We start from the raw sequence: 23,784 nt of genomic DNA, 5'->3' as shown, positions 1-23,784 counted from the left end.
ATTAATAACCGAATCACTGTGGTTAAAACAACAGTTGTATTAACGATCACCCTCCGACGGTGCTCGTCACTGGATCCTACACACATATTATTAATCGTTCCTCGATTATCCTCGTCACGCGTTCTTGACACTTCATCCCTCGTTTACCACCTTTAAATTCCACTGTTTCTCCTCCAATTTCCCGTACCGTTCGATTAACCCCTCTTTCGTACCTCATACGTATGTATATACAGGGTGTCTCGATGAAACTGTGGATTCTTTTTTAAAACAGGATTTACCTAAAATTCGACACCCCATTTTTGGAATATCTCGTTTAACCATTGATAGAACTATAATCACTTTTTAATTAATTTAAAAATTAAGAATTCATAAACCTTTCTGAAGCACCCTGTACTCATATACATTACGTGTACAGGGTGTTCGGCTAGGGGTTGTCATCATTTGTAGGGGTGGCAATTAGGGTAATTTTTTTCCCTAAGTTGTTCAAAATTATCTCAACCACCACCCCCTCAGTGGATGTCCACCCCTAGTTGAACACCCTGTATATATATAGACTTCGAATTGTTACTATTACACCAGGCCTGCACAGCAAGCAGTATAACGAGTACCAAACGTTCGAAATAATGAATTTCTGTAAGAATAAGAAATATTTCTTTTTTATTAGTCGAATGGCAGGGCAACTTGATGAGCAGGCCTGTATTACATATATATATAATAATCACGGTAATGCGCCACATATTCACTGGTTGATGACTGTCTCGTTGACAAAGGCCCGTACCTTGCCTGTGGTTGTGCTTGGTTGTGGTTGGAAAGCGGTTTTGGGAGAGAATTTTTTACTTGCTTCTTTTTTTAATAATTATTACCTTTTTTAATTTGCACGTCTCATGTCGTGGCCTTGGCTTGCCTTCATATGAGATTCACCTGTGAATACATTATATACATATATATTATATATATATACCGTACATATACCTATATATTGAATATGTAACGGTACGCGCGTGTATATCTAAAAAAAAGGAACAATTACGAAATAGAAAAATCATAGATTAATGAAAGTAAATTAACAATTTGATTGGACATAATTAACAAGTGGATATACACGCTCGTATCTTATTATTACGTTATAATTTCACGCGTTTTATGGTACGTCCGTCCTGGCAGTCGTACTGATTACTTATTACATATATATATTGTATATTTTGCACCTACGTACACGTAACGAGAGCTGAAGTAGTGTGGATTGCGGAAACGGATCTTGCGTTTCCTAGTGTATATTTCACACGTACGTTTCCCTTTTTTTTTTTCTTACCCCTTCTGGTTTTATTTTTTGTATCGTTTCTTAATTTATTCTCTCTTTAGTTTGGTCTTGTGTTCTCTTTTTCTCTCATTCTGGTCCCTCTTTCTTGTTTTTAACGGACCTTAACACGTTGAATATCGTGGCGAAAACGGCATACTATGATTGCAATTGTTCAAATTTCAGTATTTTATTAAGGTAGCATACTAATAACTGAAATTTGAGAATTAACCGAATGTATTGTTAACACGTTGACTACCGTGGTGCTCACCGGCGGCCGACTGATTAATATTAAAAAAAGTATAGATGAACTTTGAATAGCGTTAATATTATATTCGTAGTAGCAGCGGATTCCATGGTATTCAACGCGTTAATATGATCTTCGTGGATGAAAAGAAAAAAGAGGGATGGAAGCATGAGGGAGAAAGAGAGAAAAAGGGTCGGTAATGCAAGTTGTACTGGCTAATTGCTCGCGTAATTTTTTCTTTTTTTTTAAGGCATTTGCGAGAAAGAACGTAACGAGGGGGAAGAGAGAAGCATGCCTTCTACCAAAGAACGCTTTCATTCGTTTCTTGTATTCCTGTGTTTCTCTCTGTTCTTATCAGACAAACGTAACACGTTATCTTCTTTTCAATTAGCGTCTCTCTCGCTACGTTCTCACCCGTGTACCACCGTTATAATAATTCTCGGAAATTGTTCTCCTCAATTTTTTTTTTTTTCCTTTACCGTAATTGGCTGCCATGGCGGCACGGTCCTTTAATCTATTTTTCGTTGATTCTTTTAGTTTCGATCCAATCGATCTAACGTCGATCGTTTATGATTTATCTTCAAGGTTGTTTCTTTTTCTTTTATTTATTGTTCGTTTCACAAACCCTTTTTCTTATGGAACTGTTGTCATTGATTAATGTTACTGAATCGTGGCACGGTGTGTTAGTTGGCGAGAGACATGACAGTAATTTTTTGACCGGGAGAAGGTTGCTGCATGCTCAAGTGCCGCCTTTGATTTAGTGGTAACTAATTAATTCTCGTATCATTTTCGATCACGTCGCTCGCTCTTCATTCTCGATTTCTCGCAAGTAACTGCCGGTAGTATCACGGTTTAATTAGATCCGTGACACATAGGATTTCGAAAAAAGGAAGCTCTGCTTCGTAATCGAGAACAAAGGATTCTTTGTGTTACAGAAAATCGAAAGAAGTCCATTGAAATTTCGAGAATGGCGCGAGCTTCGTCACCATTCACGGCGTCGTTATTTCAACAAACACGAGTACATCTATATGTATACGTATATACCTATATAACGTTCACCATTCTTACTGATTGTTTAGCCTGGCATTCACTAATTAGTCTCAGTGCGTAGCCTTAATTAGTTACCGCTGAGCGTGCAAGCACCGTCAGCAATTAGTAGACACCCTCGAAGGGAGTGCGCTTTTTTGAAAGCTCGACAGATAATCCTTTCCTCCTTGAATCAGACAGAATGGAAAAGAGACGACTGGTATCATTCTCTTTTCTTTCCTTTTTTTATTTTTCATTTGAAAAGAAAAAACATCCTTGACGTTCGGGATCTGCAGAATAGGAAAAATACGACAAACTTTTTTCATAAACTTAATATTTAGCTAATGGTAATTACCTTTCTTCAAATCGAATAATTCAATCGCGATGATTTGCAAAAATGTTATATTTCAATAGGTTAATATTTCATTTTTTTTTTTTTCTTTCTCTTTTCTTACGAGAGACACGACACGTGAAACATCGTAGAAGCTCACGTTCTTTTTATACTAATCTTTGCATCTACCTTTTTTTTTTATTTTCCTTTTTTTGCGTAATTTACTCACGTTGCTCGGAGTACAGTACCTTGTTTCGTTAATTTTTCATTTTTCTATTCTCTTTTTGTTGAATGGCTTTCGTAAGGAACCATATACGATATCTATCTATATATATATATATTATTGTTATTTCTGGAACGATGCGTTTCTTAGTGCATGGTTTATGATCGATGAAACAGCTGTTGTGACCAGGCGGAGGACCTTTGAAAGTTGCGATTTTCAGTCTGTGTAGCGAGATCGTTGTATTTGATTGTTATTCAACGGGAATGCATTTTGTTGCTGCTACAGGAAGCGACAGTAATCCTCTGATTTTCACACCCACGTCGTCTTTGAAATTCTGAACGGTCTTGTCAAAATACACGGAAGGTTCTGAGTTTTAAAAATTCTTCGAATCGTAATATTAAGATAACAAGTTTAACCTTTCAGTAGATAATTCTAATAACGAATTTTGAAAATTTTTAAAGATTTTCCAGGTAAAGAGTCGAGACTTAAGAAATTTCGAAACTTTTTCGTCCGCGATTTTCATTCACCGCGTTGGTCGGTAAGAAAATTAAGTTTTGCAAATTTCCTCTCGGTTAGAGTTTGCTTTCCTTCACTTAACTTCACTTGTTTGACGCGTCGAATTTAATCGTACGAGCGTGTTTGCTCCGGACTAGTTTAAAGTTCAACTTTTTGCTCATTATTCGTTTTATCCTTTCGCTTAACTTCGTCTCACTGAATCGCTATTAAGTATATGCTAATGCTGTCCGCGACAGCAACCATTATAGATTCTAAAAAGACCTTTTTAACCAAACGTTTATACAATCGAAGAAAAAAAAAATATGCAGTTTTATATTGAAAAGTAAAAATTACTCAGAACTTTTCGTGAATTCATAGACCGTTCTATCCTTTTGAACCAGCCTGTATATCCCAGGTCGAAGGCAGCTGGAAGAGGGTTGGTCCGTTCATTTCTCGACGAAATGGACGGAGCTGTTCACCCTTCCGGAGGGCCAAAATTGCTAGACTGTCCGTCGATTACCATTAGCTAACCCCCGAGAACCGTTGATGTTACTTGCGTAATTGCTAAAGGAGGAGTAGCGTAATCTACACACACCTAATCACTGTTGCTTTACTCGTGGGTCATGCGACTGTTGGTTCTAGTGCATTTGACTTTTCAGCCCCCCCAGGGCTGTATTCACGTCTGTCTCGATGTATGCTCTGTTCTAGCTCTACTTCTCTAGCCATCCTCCACTCTTCGTCTACCACAGCAACCCTTCCTTCTCTCACACCCCTAAGTTCACCCAGCCTCTCTCACCCAGTCTTCTGCGAGTCGATTTGTCGTTGTCGCAAATCGCATCCCCTTTCGAGATACAGAGATCCGATCGGTTTCTCGTGTAGCTTCGATCGAGATTCGATTGGGAATCAGAGGTTTTGTCCAGATTGATTGGAATCTTTAAGGATTCGATGTTTTTCTAGCATCTCTGGTGATATGTTTTTCTTCGAAACTTTCAGGTCTTTCCCTGCTTCTCATTCGTTTTTAAAGTAGACACTAGAAATATAGGGATGTTCTTCTTTACGAGTGTTCAAAGTTTCGTATTTATTATTTCTATAGGAATACGAGAAATTTAGATAAATTTCAGTTGAAGTTTTTCAACTTGTCATATCTCGAAGAGTAGTCTCGTAAAGAGACTTCTCTCTGACGTTATTCTCGACATAAGAATACTTTGCATGGTTCGCCGACGATTATCACAGAGAAGCAAGAAAATAGAACGAAGGCAAAACTGTTTCTTTTTCCGTGGATTCTTCGACGATGCGTACGAAGGCTTTCAAAGAAAATTGCTCTAAAATCGCTCAATAAAAGAGACAGTATTTTCTATTATATTTTCTTATAAATATTAATAAACTAAAATCAAGACGTTTCAAAGAGAGTGAAATCCCTGAAGAAGGAAGGAAATCCAACCGAAAACGTAAAACATTGAAGAAAGAGAAAGGGATACGTGAAAATCGATGGAGAGAGTAAAACAGAGGGTGAAGTTCAACTTGGATAGAGATGAAGAAAGAAGTAACGAGCGAGGGGAGAGAGAAGAAAAAATAGGGGAGGAGACCGGGCAGACTGGGGGATGTGTTTGGACGGTAGAGAGATACGAAGATAGAGAGAAGTTTCTCGAGGGAAAAGGCAAAGAAAGAAGAAAAATGTCGATGGAAGGAGACGTGAAAAGGTGGTATTAAGAGAGACAGAGAGAAGGGTAGACGTTGGATCCAGGGGTGGATGCTGGCAGCAGCGTTTATTGATCGCTCGTAGCAACCCTGCCAGCATAGCCAACCCTCTCTACACCCTTCGCAACCCTGTCGTACCACCCTACGAGGCCTCTGCAGCTTCCAAGCGAAAGCCTCTGAGCTTGCACCAGACGGAGAATAGAATTCAATCGTATTAATTACTCGCAGCCTCGTGAACCAACGATGACTCTCGACGTACGCAAACTCGATGCACCAACCCCCATTGATTCCCCGCGGTATCCTCGCTGCCATGGCTTTTCATCAATTCAAGGTTACGCCAGTCTCGCCTACATCGAGCTTTCCATTTAATCATACCCCAGAAACAAAATGGGAGACGAGGATTTTAATAATCGTGGATTTTCACCTGGGTGATTATTTTATTTAAAAGGTTCAGCCATCGCGTAGGGTGATTTTCGTTGAACCAGAAATTTCAATTTATATTGATAGAGATAATATTCTGAATTTTGTTTTTTAATTATCGCGATTAATTATCATTTTTTATCGAAGGATTTCAATCGAACATTATTGGATTAAATAGAAACTCGTTGTTCCGAACGAATCTAATAACGAATCGAACGCGTCGGCTATTTGCATAATTAATTGTGACTCAATTCGTTGGCTGTTAATTATTCAACGTAATCGCGTATGACTGGCGACGTGCACGAAGTTGCGGTTGAAATTTCGTTGATTCCCGCGTGGCAGCGTTTCGTTTGTCCGTTTAATAATTCAAAGGAAACGCTTCGTGTGTCCGCGTCGCGTTCGCGGAATGGCAAATATTAGAAAAACGCTTCGGGTCTGTTTGAACGGCTGAAATTGTCCGGAAGTTGCTATGGATATTCACGAATGAAGGAGATTCTCTGATGAATCTCTGATTATTTATGACTCGACAATCCGTGCTCATTATGTCTCCATGAATATTAATTTATATTCTCATTTCATCTGCACAGTTTTCGTGGCTCTGTCGTTGCAATTTACGATTTTTCCGCTAAAAATTAATAGAGTCACACAGTGAGAACTGTATAATATTTGCATCGTAGCTCGTACTCTTATATTAAAGAGACAGCCTAAATTCACCAATTCAATCATATTAATTACTGCGGTGCCACTCGAGGCTAGACTGAGAAGCTCATTTAACGAGCTCGCTCTCCCTTCTGAATTTATAAAGAAGAACATTCCATAGAAATGGAAATTTTCATTGAAATATCCACGACGTTAATTTGACAGATCCATTGAAGAATCTATAATACAGATTAACCAGAATTATTCAAAATTAATCCAAGTTACTACAGCTAAGAATGTTAAGGGATAGAAATATGCAAGAATGGAAATCCTTTCTGTTTAGAAAAACGATTTGAATTTATAGTGAAATTGTGAAACGATTGGAAAGCTCCACATATTCTGCATTTCGCCGCAGAAAGAAGAAACGAACCGTATTCCGTATAATTGGGTACGAGGAGCGAGCATATGAATGTCATCGAGAAATCAGGGAAAAGGAAAAAAGAAAAATCACAAACAATAATCGATGCTTTTCGTCGGGAATCACGTCGACCGAGCCCGATTGACGACGAACCGATAAATAAACGCGAGGGTAATTAGCAGTTCGGTCGTGTTCGCGGGCAAATAGGCGACGTATTGTTGCAGGAATAAATCAACGTCGGAAAGAGCGAGTTAATTAATAATACATTGTCTCCGTACGCTTATTGAACGACGATCGTTACGCGAACGCGGAAGTTTAATTAAAACGCTTCGAAAGCTTGCTAAAGTTGCGGCGATATATCGAGACGTTTCAACAGAAAAAATAGAAGAGAAGATAAAATATTTTGTAAAGTTGTATGAGTTGCAAAGTGGAAAGAGAGGTGTTGAAAATTTGATAAATTTAGTGTAAAAATCGAAAATGAAAAGGTTACTTCACGTTTGTGAAATGAAAGTATCAAGAAGGAGAGGATGGGAGGGATCGATAGTGTCTCGCATAAAAATTGAATGTTTGCTCTCGTTGCGATTTCTGGAGGCGTTTCACTCCTCAATTTTAGATCGTCCTCGTTTCCTCCAAGAATAACCCCAGCAATTTTTGAACAGCATCGAACTGGAACCTTAAAATAAGTGAACCAGAGAGGAGCTAAGATATATGTATATCCGAGCGTAATTCTCGATTTATACATAGAGCTACAAAATTGATGATTCACTCATCTTCACGGAATATTTAAATGATTCGTCTTCGAAAGAAAATGGAAAAAGAAACAGTGGGAGGTTGCAATTGAAAATATTTGAATTAAATAAATTCTAAAGAAATAAATACAGGATGTGAAACTTAGACTCGTCTTCGTGGTGTTCCACATGAAATTTGAACACTCGATTTTGCGATGGTGTTAATCTGTTTCGATATTCAGTTACCTGAATTCTCGTGTTACCTGTTATACATAATTCATGTACAGGAATCATCAAAACGGTATCGAATTCCTTTTGTACCTAGGCACATCTCCTTTATCGCGATAATTTCAATCCTGTGAATTTGTCACACTGTGCCATGGAAATTTACAATTTCACACTTGGGGATTTAGCGTAGGTTCCAATTCTGACTGGTATTTAATTAAATTATAAATTATTGAATATCTTAATCATGTCACTATTACCTTAAATTAAAGTAATATAATTATGAAAGAAAAGGGAAACGAAAAAGCAGAGAAATTTCAGATAAAATTATGAATATAAATAAATTAAATAATCAGCTCGCTAACTGATACAGAAAATATTCGTAAAAGAATGGTGCGAAATATTAATGAAGTTAATTCGTGACCGTGTCGCCTGTAACACGGTAACAGCTCAAACTACATTATTAATATCCAACCATTTAGCACAACAAATGGAGAAGTTTTCTAGAACAACGGTTCCGTGTCACAGACAATCATTCATGGCTCACGAGAATAACTATTTAATCTACGACCTGCCATTTTCAACCCCTAATCATTACCATGAATCAGACACCGTGAAACAACAAAATATACATCTGCAGTCTAATTATCTAGAAAATCTATCAAATTTAAATCTAAATTTTTAACCCTTTGACGAACAGTGTTACCTGTTCGTGATTGTGACGTTTAATCTTTCATATAATTTTTCTTTGTTATATCAGATCCAGATAAGAAGTAAAAAGATTCATGGTTTCGAGATAAGGGTTGTTTCGGACGCGATCTAAAGGATTGTCGCAAGTTCGGTTCACACGATGTAACAAACTAACAGTTTCTGACAAAAAACAGGATACAGGTTGCCGGCCATGCCGTGGAGTTGGCTAGGGGCAGCGGCGCCATCGGCAGCTGCAGCTGCAGCGGTCGCCGCAGCCGCGGTGACCCCATCCCCAGCAGCTGCACCGCTCGTCCTCGCACCCAGGGCGGCGGCGAGACGAAGGTACAGAGAGTCTTCTAATAATCCAGCCGGAAATGACGCGAGATTGAACGAAACCACTAGCACGACACCATTTCCTTTACCCTTCTAACCCCCTTTCAACCTGTCACCAATCTACCCCATCTTTGCTTCTTCTATCTTTAGAAACTTTTGAAAGCTGAAAGAAATAAGTGTCGCTGTGTTCTTCCAATTATTAATTCTGATAAATTTACATGGTATAAAAGAATTAATTGAATAGAACGTAGCACACCGTGTTTCCTTCGGCACGCGATACCGGAAACCAGTGTGAATAACGAGAGATTGCCTGCCTCTTCGAGAACCCAAATGGATCCAATTTCTTCGATATCGAGAATGGTCCTCGTATCCCCTCGATTCTTCCTCAGATTTTCCAAACGATCCCTCTTCGAGACGCGACGCGGTTTCAGGCGTTCGAGCAGATTAGTCAGCGTTCCTAGCAGCTCGATCAACTTAATTAGTGATCATCGTTTAATGGCCCCGTAATCGCTCGAGCACCGTGACAGATTACCAGGAGTGCGATTAGAACGAATTAATTAAAAGGATCCCTCTTCGTTCAATTACGCGATAACTCGACATTGAGGCTTCGACAGATTCCCGGATAATTGAGTAATTTCTTGTTCACGATCGCTGTCGCCTTCTCGCGATACACTCTCACCGTACTTTCCGTTATAATGAATTTGGTAATTAATTAAATTTGAAATTTTATATAATTAACTAGTGTTTCGATATTAAGAGGCAATCTCTCTTGAATTCTTCAATTTTTCCTCTCGTCTCCTCTGTTCCATTTTCCAACACGTTTATCAGCCCTCTTCGCACCCTTTCTTTCGACACAATGGCGACGTAACGCAAATGATACAACAGCATCGAAGGGATCTTCGATTTCGTAGAAGGAAACAACGAGACTGTTGCCGGTTCGTCATGAGAATACACCGGAAACGGCACCGTTCGTACCGGTTGTTACATTGTCGCTGCCTCCTCGAGCAGCACCATTCTCCGTTTTGTTTCTTTTCCGTTCTACACCATTAAAATCCCTCTCTCACCAGCCTTTTTTGTTCACTCTAGCCACGCATTTTATCGATGTTACCTTTCACGTAATTAACGAACCTGACACGCCATTTAGGGCGACGTTCAACGCGCGACGATTATTGATCTGTGGTCGAAAACTGATCTACTTCTTCGGAACTTTTTCCTACTTACAAAACACCCTTTTATTCGTCAGGAATTTGTAAAATATTCTAAAGAAAATTTTCACCACAGATCGAATCGTAGCGATTGATTTTATTGTTTCATTCTTATCACACCTTTAAAGACCTGTTTTTGGAATGTGCCTGCTGTAAATGCATCACGCTCTAGTTTTATTCTCGATGCACCGAAACTTCCGAATACTAAAATAGTGCCGGATCTAAAGCCGGCTTTTCCCACTCGATACAGAAATTCGTTAACTTCCGTTCTTAATTCACGCTAACCACACGTGCGACACTTGCACGGTAGTTTGATTGTTAACTATACTATTCCATTATTGTTGTTGTGACTTTTAATTGTTGATTGTTGTTGTTTACTGTTGTTGCTCGTTGTATACAATCCTTTAGCCTAACCAGCAACGCCAGTTTTTGTTTTCTGCTTCGTACTAATCGCCTGACGAGCGTCCATTTCTTGAAGAAATTATTTTTATACAAAAATAATTTCGGCTATTAAAATTAGCTACCGCTTCTTTGAATGGAAAAATATTAAATCCTTGGAGAAAATTGAAAAATGAAATTTTATTAGACCAAGTGTTATCTTCAGGGTGGATGCTCAGGGTGATTAACGCACGAACGTAAAATAAAAGAAGGCGAGCTAGTTCGTCGAGCCACGAAAGGCGACGGCACGGACAAAAGGTAGGCAGAAACAGATTTTATTGCTCAAAGTCCGGATCAAAGGAACGGGAATCGGTCTCGATCAATGGTGGCCGGATACGCCGCGAGCACCACCATTTCCGGCTCCAAAAAGGACGTCCCCGATGGTTCCATCAGCGAACTACCGCGTCGAAGAGGCGATTTCTTCCTAATTGTTGCTCGAACGATCGTCGAAACGACCCGAAGAATTTTCTCGTCAAGTTGCCTGAACACTGAAAGCTTTCGTTCAATTTGAGCGACGTGCTTTTCACGGGAAATCATCTGTGCTTGGTTCGGAGAGCTCGATTTCCTCGAAGAACTTGATCAATCGGCTGATTTTCCTTCTTCAATCGAAAGATCTGTTCTTTAATCGTTTCCTTTGGCTTTGATTAAGTTAAAGGATCCTTTGGGTCAAACGAACGTGTTCCAGATTCGTTTAAAAAATCCTCGGGACGCAAGACAATTAAGAGACATTAGGGTTTCTTTGAGATCCTTGAAGAATTTTTTAAAGAGAAATAATTAGTGGCTTGAAGATTCAGCACGTTCTAGGGAGATATAAAGAAAATTTGAAATTTTGTGAGATAAAGAGTAGAACAATTAACGCGTCAACCGCCACAGTAGAAACATCGACGCTTAATTAGGTTAATTTCTAATTAATTTCCGGGTGAAATTTAATTTGAAATATTTTTATTCCTCTTTCATTAGTTAATTATTTGCTTAAATTGAATCGCTTGCGTTCTGATCTTGTTCAAATAATACAATGCTACATAAATTACAATACAAGGTAGCAGGATTCCAAATATCACCAACAAAACCAGCCCAAAAATCGGACTGTTACTGAATCTCTTACATCTATCCTGAAACTTGAGTTTCTTGGGTCTTCTATCAGTTTCTTCCACTATTTCTGGTACTTGGAATGTAACCGTGGAGGTAGTCATCTGTGACCTCGTATGAGGGTTTTTCATGATAGACTTCACATATTTAGATTCATTACTCTGAGCAACTGGCACTGTTCGATGACACGTGTGGTGGTTGGACGTAGATGGTTCGTTTTCACGATTCTCTTCCCTTTGACCAATGGATTCAGCTGCTCTAAAGATACATTTGTACCATTTTTGTCTCTCATTCACCTGCTCTCCCATTTGGTGTCTTGAATGGAACTTATTTCGATTGAAAAGGAGCAAACGATACCATTTCCTTTTTTCTGAACAAAGATCACCCATGTACCTCAATTTTCTGCAAACTCCTGTATTCAATTCAGGCAAGGATATTCGACAAAGTAATCTGAATAACAGTCTTCTTTCACGCTTCTAATATATTCAGCAACCCTTTTCCCTACTATCAGAAGGTCCTTACGTCCCTGAAAGTCGATCTCAATGTAAAAAATCTCGCCTCGTCTCGTCGTCACCCTGGTCTATTGTCTCTTGGGACATTGAACGAAGCGGTCATGGCCGGACAAACTCACCAGCTGATAAAACACGTTAACAAAAGGTAGGTCAGTATTCGTATGTGCATTTGTGTGTGTTGTTACAGCCGCGGCACTGAGAGGAGTCGCCATCCAACGAGGAAGGGTAGGAGCTGCGAGGGCGGCTTTCCCGACAAGTGCAGCGGCATTGGCCCTCGCCAGGAACCCGGGGCCACTTGCAGCTGCAGCTGCAGCCACGGCCCTGCATCCCTTTGCACCAGCGTAAGTAGACGACCACGTTGTGCGACGTTTATGCACAACGCACTTCTCGATGAATGTTCTTTAATGTCAACGGGTTACTCGAGCGTTTGATGGTCGATCTATTTTCGATTATATTCTTGAAGCTCCTATTGGAATTTCTAGAATTATTTAAATAGTGGTCGCAAAAATTTTACAAACTTCATAGCGTCAAGAACGTTAAAGGAATACAAATTGAAACTGTATCGTAGAATCATTTCTCTCGTGTATATAAAATCAAGTTCCGTTAACCTAAATTTTTGTATATCAACTTTTTAATGGAAACTCGAAAAGTAATTATTCTTCGACGTAAGCGCCACAATCTTCAGAACGGAAATTTACTTTTTTCTTTTTTTTTTTATCTCGGTTGCTGATGATTTCACGTATCGTCGAGTTCGTTTCAGAGAAGGGAGAAAAATTCCGCCAATTTGTCGACGTGACGCGAGGATCATCGAGTGTCATCGAAAACCAGCACACGTCGAGTAACCCCGTTGCATTTGCTGCACGTGTCTTGCTCGTTAACCTGCCTGTCGAAATCTTTGCACCCGCATGCACCGATCTTAACCTCTCTGTGAAGCACGATTTGTACATTGATTTTTACGATCCACGGCCTTTTCAGTTAACGTAGACAAGCTTCTTTCAGCGATAATGATGTCCTTCTTGTAATCGGTGATTCACGATGATCGGTAATTAAAACAAAAAATATGAAAAGGGTTATAGAGACTTAAAATAGAAAATCCAATTTAATTGTAGATAAATAACTATTTGTTAATTAATTGTTCGTGGTGAGAATGAAATAAAAGGGGCGATGTATCGTGTGTTACCTCATCGATCAACCGTGAACTTTATCGTTCAGGAATAACGTTAGCTGTTAGTTTTACGATTCATCGATGCACGAACCCGTTAAAATCGTTCGTTTTCCTGGCTCAGGGTTCACCGATCATCCTGACGCGATTCAGTGGAAGGGCGGAACGCGCGAGCCGTGATTTATGAATTTTCGTTCACTTTGCTGAAATCGTAGATAACAACCCAGTGACGAGTAAACCCAACGGAGAGTAAAAATGATGGACGAGTAACTGTAATCTCACGTCTGTAACGTGATCCACTTCTGGTGTCCTAGTTCGGCATTTCAAAATGTATCATTAATCACGTGAAAAGCAAATATTTTAAATCAAAAGCAATCGTATTATCGCGAATCTTACTGGTCAGTGAAGTCAGAAAGTTAAATTAAAATCCTTCGATGCTGTCAGGCGATGGGTGCATTGAAATTTCCCGGATAAATCCTGCGGTTAATTGCAATCCTGAATTTAAGAAACATATTATTCACATGTGTAATTTTTATTTTGCAGCGTTTATTACGACCCCTTCCTAGCAGCACACGCAGCGACGCAGGATCCCAACTACAGGCTACAGGTGAGGCACAGCATTTACTTGATTTTCCGCCGAAAATTGTCACCGGTGCTCTGTTTCCGAAAAGCGAACCGTCGACGAACGAGTTTTTAATTAAATAGAACTACTAGATTGAAACGTCAACGTCAACGCGTTCAATCGATCACCTTTCAGACACAGTAAACGAACTGGTTCGATCATTGCTTGGATTTCATGTAAAATTTCATTACTGAGTTACGAATTTTGAAGTTTAAATTCTAAGTGGCAAAGCTTCCCACGTTCAAAACTTTGTGGTTAATTAATTTATATAACGTCTGTTAGTAATAGTACGAAAGCAAAACAGGATCGTATAAGTTTTAACAGTGGAACGAATAAAGATACTTGACCTAATTTCAAGAAGCATCGCAAATCGACGCTCAGTCGCTAAGGGAACAGAGCACGCTGCGTTCAGAGAACGAAACGAACGTAAGCGAAATTAACGAGAAGAAAAGATATAGAAGAGAAAAACGAAACATACAGCAAAGAGAAAAGAAGGCAGAGAAATATTGACTAAAGTCTGCTACTGTTCCGGACCCGTTTAGCTGGAATGGCCTCAAGCAACAGCTGACGTTAGTTGACACGTTTTTCCAGGCTTGCACACACGTGAAACGCAGAGAGCCCGATAACAATTAACGCCATTCCTATCTCGTTTCTACGTTCTTTCATCTGTCGTCACTCTCGCCCGCCTGTTCGTCCGTTTTTCCTCCCTTTCCTCTCTTTTTTTTTGCACCCCTCCGCGAGTTTCACGAAAACGTTCCCGGTGAATCTCTCGTTCGAGCGGTCGAAAAAAGAAGGAAAGAATTGCAAAAGAGCAGAGACATAGAGAAACAGAGAGAAGTAACGACAGCTATCGTTTTTATCAGCCTCGTCCGACATCCTGCTATGCTCGATTCACCTTTTAGTCGGAATGAAAATTAATTTCGAACGTACCGCGTTCATTTCAAGGGCTGTTCTTGTGTTTCGACCTCGTGTCACGCCGAAAATGAAATGCACCAAAAGTTTAATAGGAAATTTGCGAGCATATTCAAATTTTGTGAACGAGCTCTGTTCTTTTGCAATTATTGCGAATAATGGTTCTCTGAGATACCCTACTGTTTGTTTTCACACGTTCAATCTGTTACACATAAATTTTCATTCAATTTCAACAAAATCCTCTACCATTTCTATTTTAACAAATAACGTTCCCTTGAAACAGAAATATATGTACATTGTTATTTTTCAAATTCAAGGAAACGTCTACCTTTCTAACGTTCATTGTGCACCCTGTTGCATCACAAAATCATGCAGCATCTTGTTGCATTTTGTCGCCTGATCATTCGCGCCCTTCTTTTCTCACCCCTTCGATATTTCCTTACCTTCAAATCAATACACAATAAATCTACCCGTGTCCAGAGAGAAAATGAAAGGTAACATAAATCATGACTGTAAGAAACACAAGAACCCTCTAATTCCCGCACCCCACACGATCTGGCCGAATTTCTTTTCAGGTATGCCGTTTGTGTTTCAGGCTAAAGCACCCGCCCTGGAGGTAGGAATTTTAAGGGTCCGCCCGTGAATTTTCTTCGCCCGTTGTTTGTCTGTTTTTTATCCCCCAACACCCCTTTTTTTATTATTACCTCTATTTATTCTCCTGTCTTCTTGCTGGTTTCTTGTTCGAACCAGCCAACCAGGAGTGCTCACCGATCGTCGAGATTTGCCTGATCATGTATTATACATACTTTTCTTTTCTTCCTTCGTTAAATATTTCATTTTTATTATTACTCTTGGTCTGTTTACCCTTTACAGTAATAAACTGCGGTGTCGTTGCAGTTCTATATTTATATACGCTTCCTCTGTTCTACGCTTTTTTCGTTTCCCGAGTGTGTTCTTTGCGACGGTTGTAAACAGCATGCAATTGGTAGTATTTTGTTTCATCTCCTTTTTCGTTTTTACTTGATACTGTTAGAGAGTGATTTTTTTTCGGTATTTCTTTTATTTTGTTTCCAACTTTCAATTAATCGCTTTCAAGTAGAGAAACGCGATCGTATTTTTAAGAGCAGGTAATTTTTATTCAGAAGAAGATTCTTAATCGCAACATCCTACAGATTCTCTTCTTCTATTCCGATTTCTTTTCTCTATCGTCAGCTGACACGAAGATTCAGAGAAGTACACCGATCGTTGAGCACTCGGTTGAGTATTTTAGAGAAAGTTGTTTAGTTAGTTTAGAATTGCTCTTAATTCTCGCCCCTTTCACTCTTTCGGCGGCAGATTCACCCTTCTATGGAATTAGTTCCGTCGGCAACCTAATCCAGATCTCGCCTAAACACTAGGTCTTAAGCTTTAGTTACATCGGTATACCAATATAACTTAGGCTTTAGACCGTGAGTACGATCGCGTGCATAGATAGTTTTTCTCGATTAAGTGGAGGAGTAGAGAAAAGAACCTTTCACCATTCGCTCTGTTTCGGCAGAGTTCGACTCGCGTCGGCAATTAACCACGCCTCCTACCTTTCACCCGAGGCACGAGAGCCAATCAAACGAATAGTAGGCGGATCCTTCTTTGAATCGAAGAAAACCATCGATGCACGCTAGTGTACATCGGCAAGCGTTGAGTAATTAGCGGCGAGCGTAAGTTTGCTTATGAAATTACCTCGAAACTTATTATAACCGGGAAAACCGCAGCTCGAAGTTCGAAAGTTATACGAGAAATTAATTATCCATGATAATCAATCATCGTGGAATGAAGGAAAGAAATCATTTATTCATGGATAAAATATATATCTGATATGAACTGTTGAAGCAATTTGCGATAGATACGAAGGTGAAACATAATGTCATAAATTTCCTGAGGTAGCACGTGCATCGAACCGAGACCACGAAATTTTCCGCGTCTAATTTCCGCGCGAACTCGCACCACCGGCTCGAATCCCCCTTCCGGTTCGAGGCTTGTCTTGACCCGGCACACGAAACTGGCCACGTAGTTCCTCCTGGTGAATTTACGAGCTCCCTGGGAACGATCTAGCAAGCCGTGGAAACTGTACGAGCCATCGTAAGCCTTCATAAATCAACGTCGCGTCATTTCGCGCGTCCGACAGCTTCATTCCGGGTATTTCGCGCCGCTTCCGTCTTCGATGCGCCTCGTTAACGATTTTATCTTCCGGTAAAAAAGATTAACTCCCATCTTTTAAGGGTGTCCCGTTCTTGTGCTAATTCCTGTCCCTGCTTATTTTATTTTTATCGAGGGCATCCTATTTTAATCGAACTTCTTTTCTAAGCCATCGCGAATCTTCGGCTTTAATTTCCTTTTTCGCTCGAACGAATCGGAAAATTGGTGGAACACCACCGGACGCAGTACGAAAGAGAGCAATTATCGAGTCACGTTTTCGTTGCCGTCGACGAAAGGTTACGAAGTCGAGGGGAGATCGTTAGCGTAACATCTGACCCGTGAAGCGAGCCGGTGTAAACGCAGGGATCCGCGTTGTGGTTTCACCATTTCACGGTAGAGCTTGCTCGCACGAAGGAGCCGGAAATACGGTGGAAAAAAAGGGAAACGATACCAGGAGGAAGCGACAGGATAGACGCTGTAACGGTAGTTTCCGTTCTTCCGTCCTCTCGGTAAAATAACCGAGAGTTAATTGACCCCTACTTGAAGAGTGCTTTTTAACCACGCTGAAATTGACTATCATGTGTAAAAGACTTTCAAGAATTTTTTTATTTAAAATTTCCTTTAGCGATCGTAATCTTGATCATTGCACAACGATATATGGAAAGCTTGCTCGATACTTAACAAGAGAAAAAGAAAACGAATTTCCTAGAGAAGGAAATCATTAATCATTTCCTTCTGAAAAATGTTTCCTTGTTCCGGAAGAAAGCTTTTCACAGTCGAAGAAACATTTTGTAAGACAGTTCACGAAAAAATTACTCTGTATTTCGAAAAATTCTTAGGATTCTCTGATTGCTCTGAAGAAAGTATCCATGCGAGTTTCTTTTTTTTTTTTAATAACTCTCCAGAGCTGGTTTAATCATGAAGCATTTAACGTTGCACGACCACGATAAAGAGATTTAATTTGCATTAATTCAGCCATCTGGCTAATTATCCCTCGCAACATCAGCCCTTTCTTTTCCATAGAGCATCGTGAAAAGAAGTACTCTATAAAATATCCTCTTCACTTTGATATCACGAGATTTCTCAAGCAATTTTCCACATTTCTCCGCGAAGTCGATTGCGAGGATTTCGTTCGCGAAAGGCTTTCTTACTCCGGGATAATGTAATTTCGGGATTAGGGAGAGGTTTAATAAAACCAGCGACGGAGTAAAAAGGTAACTTTAATTTCGGCGTTCTTCAGTGTTCTGCAGGGTAGGTGACACAGTTCAGCCCCGTTTCGATTCGTAATCCGGTGAAAATCGCTAGAATTCAAGGATTCTCCTTTGCAAAAGAGTTGCCTGAAATGTTAGAGAAGAAACAGAATCGGAAAAAATTCTTGGTGTAGCGTGATACGATAAACGAAAAAGATATCTTTTAGCTGATACAATTGCACCGTAGATGCATGCACGTAGATTTCGCGTTTCCTTTCCACAATAAATGGTATCCTCCAGGGATATATCTTAATCTCGACATGAACATCGATGCTTTCCACGTTCGGGACTTATCTTAAGCGGTTATCATCTCGCCGCTAAATTGCTCTTCGTATCTAATTTCCCTTCCCTTTGTACGCGAATTTCCCTGTAATCCTGTGTAACTGTTTCTTCGCCATTTCCCATCGTGTAGAAGGTTTTATTCAACGATTCTCTCTCATTGTTGAATATAGACAAGATAAATGAAGGGACGTGATAGTTTTTTTTTTTTTTAATGTTCTTCAACACACGCGTTCTTTGCGCCTTTAGTAGCTAACCACACATGAAATATCATCGTCGATGAACCGATGAATGAATATTAACGAACAAACTGTATCATTTCCGCATCATCTTTTGTACATAAAGCACATTCTCCTGATGCTTTTTTTTTGATCGAACAACAAACAGTAGCTTCGAGAAACCACATTTTAGCTGAGTGCTCGAAACTTTTTAATTACCTGCACACCAACGTGCGTCGACGAAACAACGCGTGCGAACTCCCGAGTATCGTTCCAAGTATCAAAGTTTCGTCAATTTTGCGAACAAAAAAAATAAATAAAATTTTAGAGGGTTGGATACGTCGCTGTTTCGTCGGTGCACCGCACAAACGCGTTTCTAAGGGTCCTTGCACGACATGATAAATAAAAATGGAATAAAAAATTTGCGAAAGTTGATGGAGAAGCACGTAGAAAGTTAGAGTAGTCGAAATTATTTTCGACCCCTGCACAATATCATAAAAATTTCTGTTCCATCATCCTTGATACCCCAATTTGTACTCTGGTTAAGTAACCCAACTGACCATCAAAGCGTCCATTAAATTTCCATTCCACCCTTCCAGTCTTAAGATTCTGAAACTTTAGGAACACAAGCTCCTTAACATACCTAACTGACCGTTAAAGTGTCTAATTAGTTTCTAATTGACCCTTCTAGTATGAAGATCCTGAAACTTGAGGAGCACAAGTTCCTTACCATCCTGAATACTTGAATACATCTCTTATTAAATACCCCAAATGACCATCGAAGCAGTCATTTGTCAGTCTCCGATTAACCTTCCGTACACGAACGAAAGGTCTTTCGACCTTGGATCATATCATTTCCCGCGATCCTTGAAGGGTTGAAGGATAGTGTTGCAATTTCTCTTAAACGTGCAAGGACCTTTTCGGAAAGTGGAAGAGGGCGCGTATGGTAGCGTTATCCTTCCAGCTAGGACACCCTTGTCTGGTCTGTCTTGGAGCTTGCTTGAGCCTTGCATGGCGGGTCATGGTTCGTGTTTCAGGCCGCGGCAGCAGCAGCTGCAGCGTCACCATTGCTGAAGACACCCCTCTCGACGGCCCAGCAGGCCACCTACGCAGCTGCAGCGACCTACACGGCAGTAGCTGCGCGCGCATACGGCGCAGCTGCAGCTGCGGCACAACCGGTCGCAGGATATGCCGCAGTCGCGGGGTAAGCACCACTCTCGCTTCCCTTCGTCGTACGACCTCTCCTTTCGCTTTTATCCCTCGTTCTCCACTTTCTGTACTTTTCTTTTAGCCAGCCTCTTACGGTCCTGTTTTTTCAATAAGTCTACAAATAATATGCAGACTTTGATACTCGAGAAGAAAGAGGGAATTAAATTAGATTATTTTCGAATTAAACAAATTTTCTTTTAAGAGAAACTAACTTTCCTTAGGTTTCCTTTAATCATTAGGCCCTTCCTGGTTTTACAAAGACTAGAAGCACACTTAATTAAGACGTTACCTGTATGTGAATATTAAAAATATATTCCAGATGAAAATAGATATTTCGTACCGTAAGGGGCTAATTAATTTCAGTGATTGGATGATTAAAGTTTGCCACAGATGTACATAAAAAGTCCGTTCCTTGCAGACAAACAGGTCGACGTGGTCGAGTCATCAGAAGTCGCAGATACACCGACACCCAGATGCACCTTGATAGTCCTATCGAAAACCCCGATAGTCCTTTATAAACCTATAGAGACGTGTCCTAACGTTTGTATCTCCTTTTGTCTTATTATCCTATTTTGTGCATGTTACACGAAAACCTTGATGCATTTCTACTGTATTTATGTGCATTAGAACGATTCATATAATAAATGCAATTTTAATATGTTGATTCATTGCTCTTTCCAGTTACGGGCGTGAATACGCCGATCCCTACCTTGGACATGGTATTGGACCAGTAGCCGGCTATGGGGTAAATAAGACTCCTGCTTCTTTTCCTGATCCTTTGGTTTTCAAGTTTCCAGGTTCCCTCTAACTAACAAAATAAATTTCTGTTTTCAGGCGACAGTGTACAGGGGTGGATACAACAGGTTCACGCCGTATTAAGATTCGAAGGATAACGAGGCACGAGCCTTCCAAGAGTACACCGTTATACTCAGCTAAACATGACCAGAATAAATCGACACAATCATCATCCTCATCCGCCATCGATCATGATCCTCCCACGAAGCGATGCCTGGATTCTCCGCGCATGCTGACGCTAGCATCAACGTGGCTCTCGACGTGAAACAAAAAAAAAATGACTCTCTGTAAACAAAAATGATTGTCGAAAAAAAAGAAAAATCCAGATTAAGTCACAGTTCGAACAGATTCGAAAACGGGCAAAACGATTACTATTGTTGACGAAGGATGACGAACAAAGGAGTCTCCCGGCAATTGGAAGAAAAATAAAGGAACACTTTCGACAAGCAACAGGAAGATCAAAGGAATTGGAATAATACGAAGAACGCTTTGAATTCGAAACGGATTTAAAGCGTGCTCGGAGTTCGAGATAGTTTTCAGCAGGGGTTGCGAACCACATGACACAAAGGCTTGCTCGAAACGTCGTCGAAGTTTCGAAAGGCAGGCCTGTCTGATCGATAATCGAGGGAGGTAAACGCGGAGAGACGAGGAAATTGATAAACCGAATTACTGGGACAAAGAGGACCGGTTAAATCGAATTTCAGCTTTTCGAACATGCTAAACATTCGAACATCCTGCTTCCATTAGGGAAAGAATACTGTTAACCCTTTGATGGCTAGAACATTTGCCACTTTAACCCTGTGAGAATAGAACAATTTTTTATATCATATAATTGCAGCTCTGATTATTAGGAATAAGGGTAGGTATTTTCCAAATTTCAAAACTTCAGTTTTCAATTTTAAACATTTATTCGAGAATAATTAATTTCTATAATCCGTCCAATGAGACGAATCAGGATATGTTTACAAATTCGCGCGTTCGACGCAGGGCCGGAACTCAGTTGTTTCCAGTTCTTCAACCGTTCCGGTCGAGATTTGTTTACTGCGAACCGGGCCAGCTTCGAGCACGTGAATTTCTACGCATTTACTGTCTCGTCTCGTTGGAGTGTAGCTATCAAAGGTAACAAAATTTATAAATTACACGGCCATCGAGGTGTTAATAGGTAAATGCAACAATTAGAGTCGGATAGGGTTCGTTTTGAAACGTTTTCGAAGTGTTCGATGGGAATTCCGAAGGAGCGTGGCATCGCGTCGTCAGACTTGTTCGTCTCGAGTTCGAAACCGGCAGCCATTTCATATTTAAAAAGGGAGGGAGGAATATATGGAATATAGCCGGTGTACGTGTATATATACGTGTGTATATACATATATATATATATATATAAATATAATAGGTAGATAGATAGATATAGGTAATTGATCTCTTTAGAAATCAATTGTAATTATGCAATTCGTTGCTCGTGCACGTCTCGTTGGAGGTAACTTTTAGACGCGTTTCGGGGTAAGTTTTATCGCGAGTACATTTTAAATTGCATATAAAGAAAAGCTCTGTAATAAGAAAAAAAAAAATTGTACACGATGAATTTTGTACATAATTCATTTGATTTCATTAAATCGGGAAGCGGATATATGCGAATATGAGTCTCGAATACGAGCCAGTTGTTCATAATTTTTTATTTTCTTTTTTTTTTATATATTACTTTAATTCGTTATTTTTCTTTAGAAATCAATGATCGCTCGAGCCACTCGTCGAACTTTCTCAGACAGAAACCGGATGTGTACGGTCAAGTCAGGGAGAATTGAAAGTTGTCGCAAATGGCTGCCGGAAAGGGAACTCTTCTTTCGTATCGACTGGATGAACTTCCGGGTACAACTAGTCGATATACTCGGTGACCCACGACAGACGATAGACCATTTCGTTCGTTTTCTTCTTTTGTTTAGTTAGGTAGCCAAGAGAGAGGCGACGAGAGCGGCGAGGCAGTTACGCGTGTCCGGTAGGGTTTCTATGCCAAATAAGTGTATGCGTGTGTGTGGGTATATGTGTGTTTATGGGTAAATTTGAAAATCGAACCATGACCATAGAATAGTAGGAGAGAACCCTGAACAGAGCCAATACAGCCAGATTCTGACAGATAGAATCTAGTCAAAAGTGTTTCTACTAATTTCTAATGAAGATTATGGCAAAGCAACTTCTTTAAATACTCGTAATCTTGTCCATGCTTCAATAGAAAGTAGAACGAGGCAGCATTTTCTTTAATCATTGATCAAGATTATTTAGGAATATATTTGAACAAATTTCGTAGTTGTAGGTTGAAGCAAGTTGGACGAGTATTCTTTGCTCTCTTATTTTTTTTTATTGCTTTTGGTGGAGGAGTTGGAATTGTGATATAATAAAAAAAAAAATCACAGCAACTGTAAAGAAACAATCTCCATCCAAGATATTGAATCAAATATTCCAATTTCTCTACCAAAAAAAAATCATCCCCATGCTACCCATAATTTTCGTCCAGAACTATGGTAGAATTTCATTAAATTTCTAACGAAGCTCAAATCTAATGGTCGAGAACGCTTGTACCTTCGATAGAGTCAATCATAAAATATTCTTCACGTTCCTCGCACAATAGTCTTTAATTCTCTCTATCCATGGACTGATTTATTTTTCGCTTTAATCCTTCTTTGAATTTCCCAAGCGATTATTTAAATTTCTCTTGCAACATTAATGAAAGTTTAATCCAAAGGAGGGTTAAAGGACCAACCCCCTCGGTAAGTTCCTCGATTCGATACCACGTTCTCGATCACCACGATTACCCTTTCTACGTAACGAAAATCGGTCATGTTAATTTCTTTCACATAGACGATTCGCAAAATCGAGTAACAACACACATACACACACGGAGAGACATAAGAATAGAGTACTCCGAAACAGGGGGTTAAATGCAAAAGGGAAAATGGTACGCACATTGAGCCGAGTGAGTAATAATCCCTGTTACAAGTTCTAGTTAAGTGGAGATTTATCGTAATAAACATATACATAGAATAAATGAATAAATATATATATATATATATATATATAAATATATATATATAGATAAGTGGTTGCATGATTCGATGTGAAAGTATAAATGGGGAAAGGTGTGAATGAACAAGAATGC

The 23,784-nt window shown here is 39.7% G+C and overlaps 1 protein-coding gene across 1 annotated transcript in view; it reads left to right on the top strand.

Moving 5' to 3' along the window:
• Nucleotides 1-23,406, top strand: part of LOC114871740 — a 177,976-nt gene extending 154,570 nt beyond the window's left edge. The window contains 6 exon segments of the mRNA XM_046288185.1: nucleotides 12,202-12,355; nucleotides 13,720-13,783; nucleotides 15,306-15,326; nucleotides 19,667-19,833; nucleotides 20,520-20,583; nucleotides 20,673-23,406. Coding sequence (XP_046144141.1) covers nucleotides 12,202-12,355; nucleotides 13,720-13,783; nucleotides 15,306-15,326; nucleotides 19,667-19,833; nucleotides 20,520-20,583; nucleotides 20,673-20,717 — 515 coding nt within the window. The 3' untranslated portion in view covers nucleotides 20,718-23,406.
• The last annotated feature ends 378 nt before the right edge of the window (nucleotides 23,407-23,784 follow it).

The sequence above is a fragment of the Osmia bicornis genome, chromosome 12, assembly GCF_907164935.1.
Source record: "Osmia bicornis bicornis chromosome 12, iOsmBic2.1, whole genome shotgun sequence".
In the NCBI taxonomy this organism is placed as follows: domain Eukaryota; kingdom Metazoa; phylum Arthropoda; class Insecta; order Hymenoptera; family Megachilidae; genus Osmia; species Osmia bicornis.
This window is presented reverse-complemented; position numbering and strand designations above follow the sequence as displayed.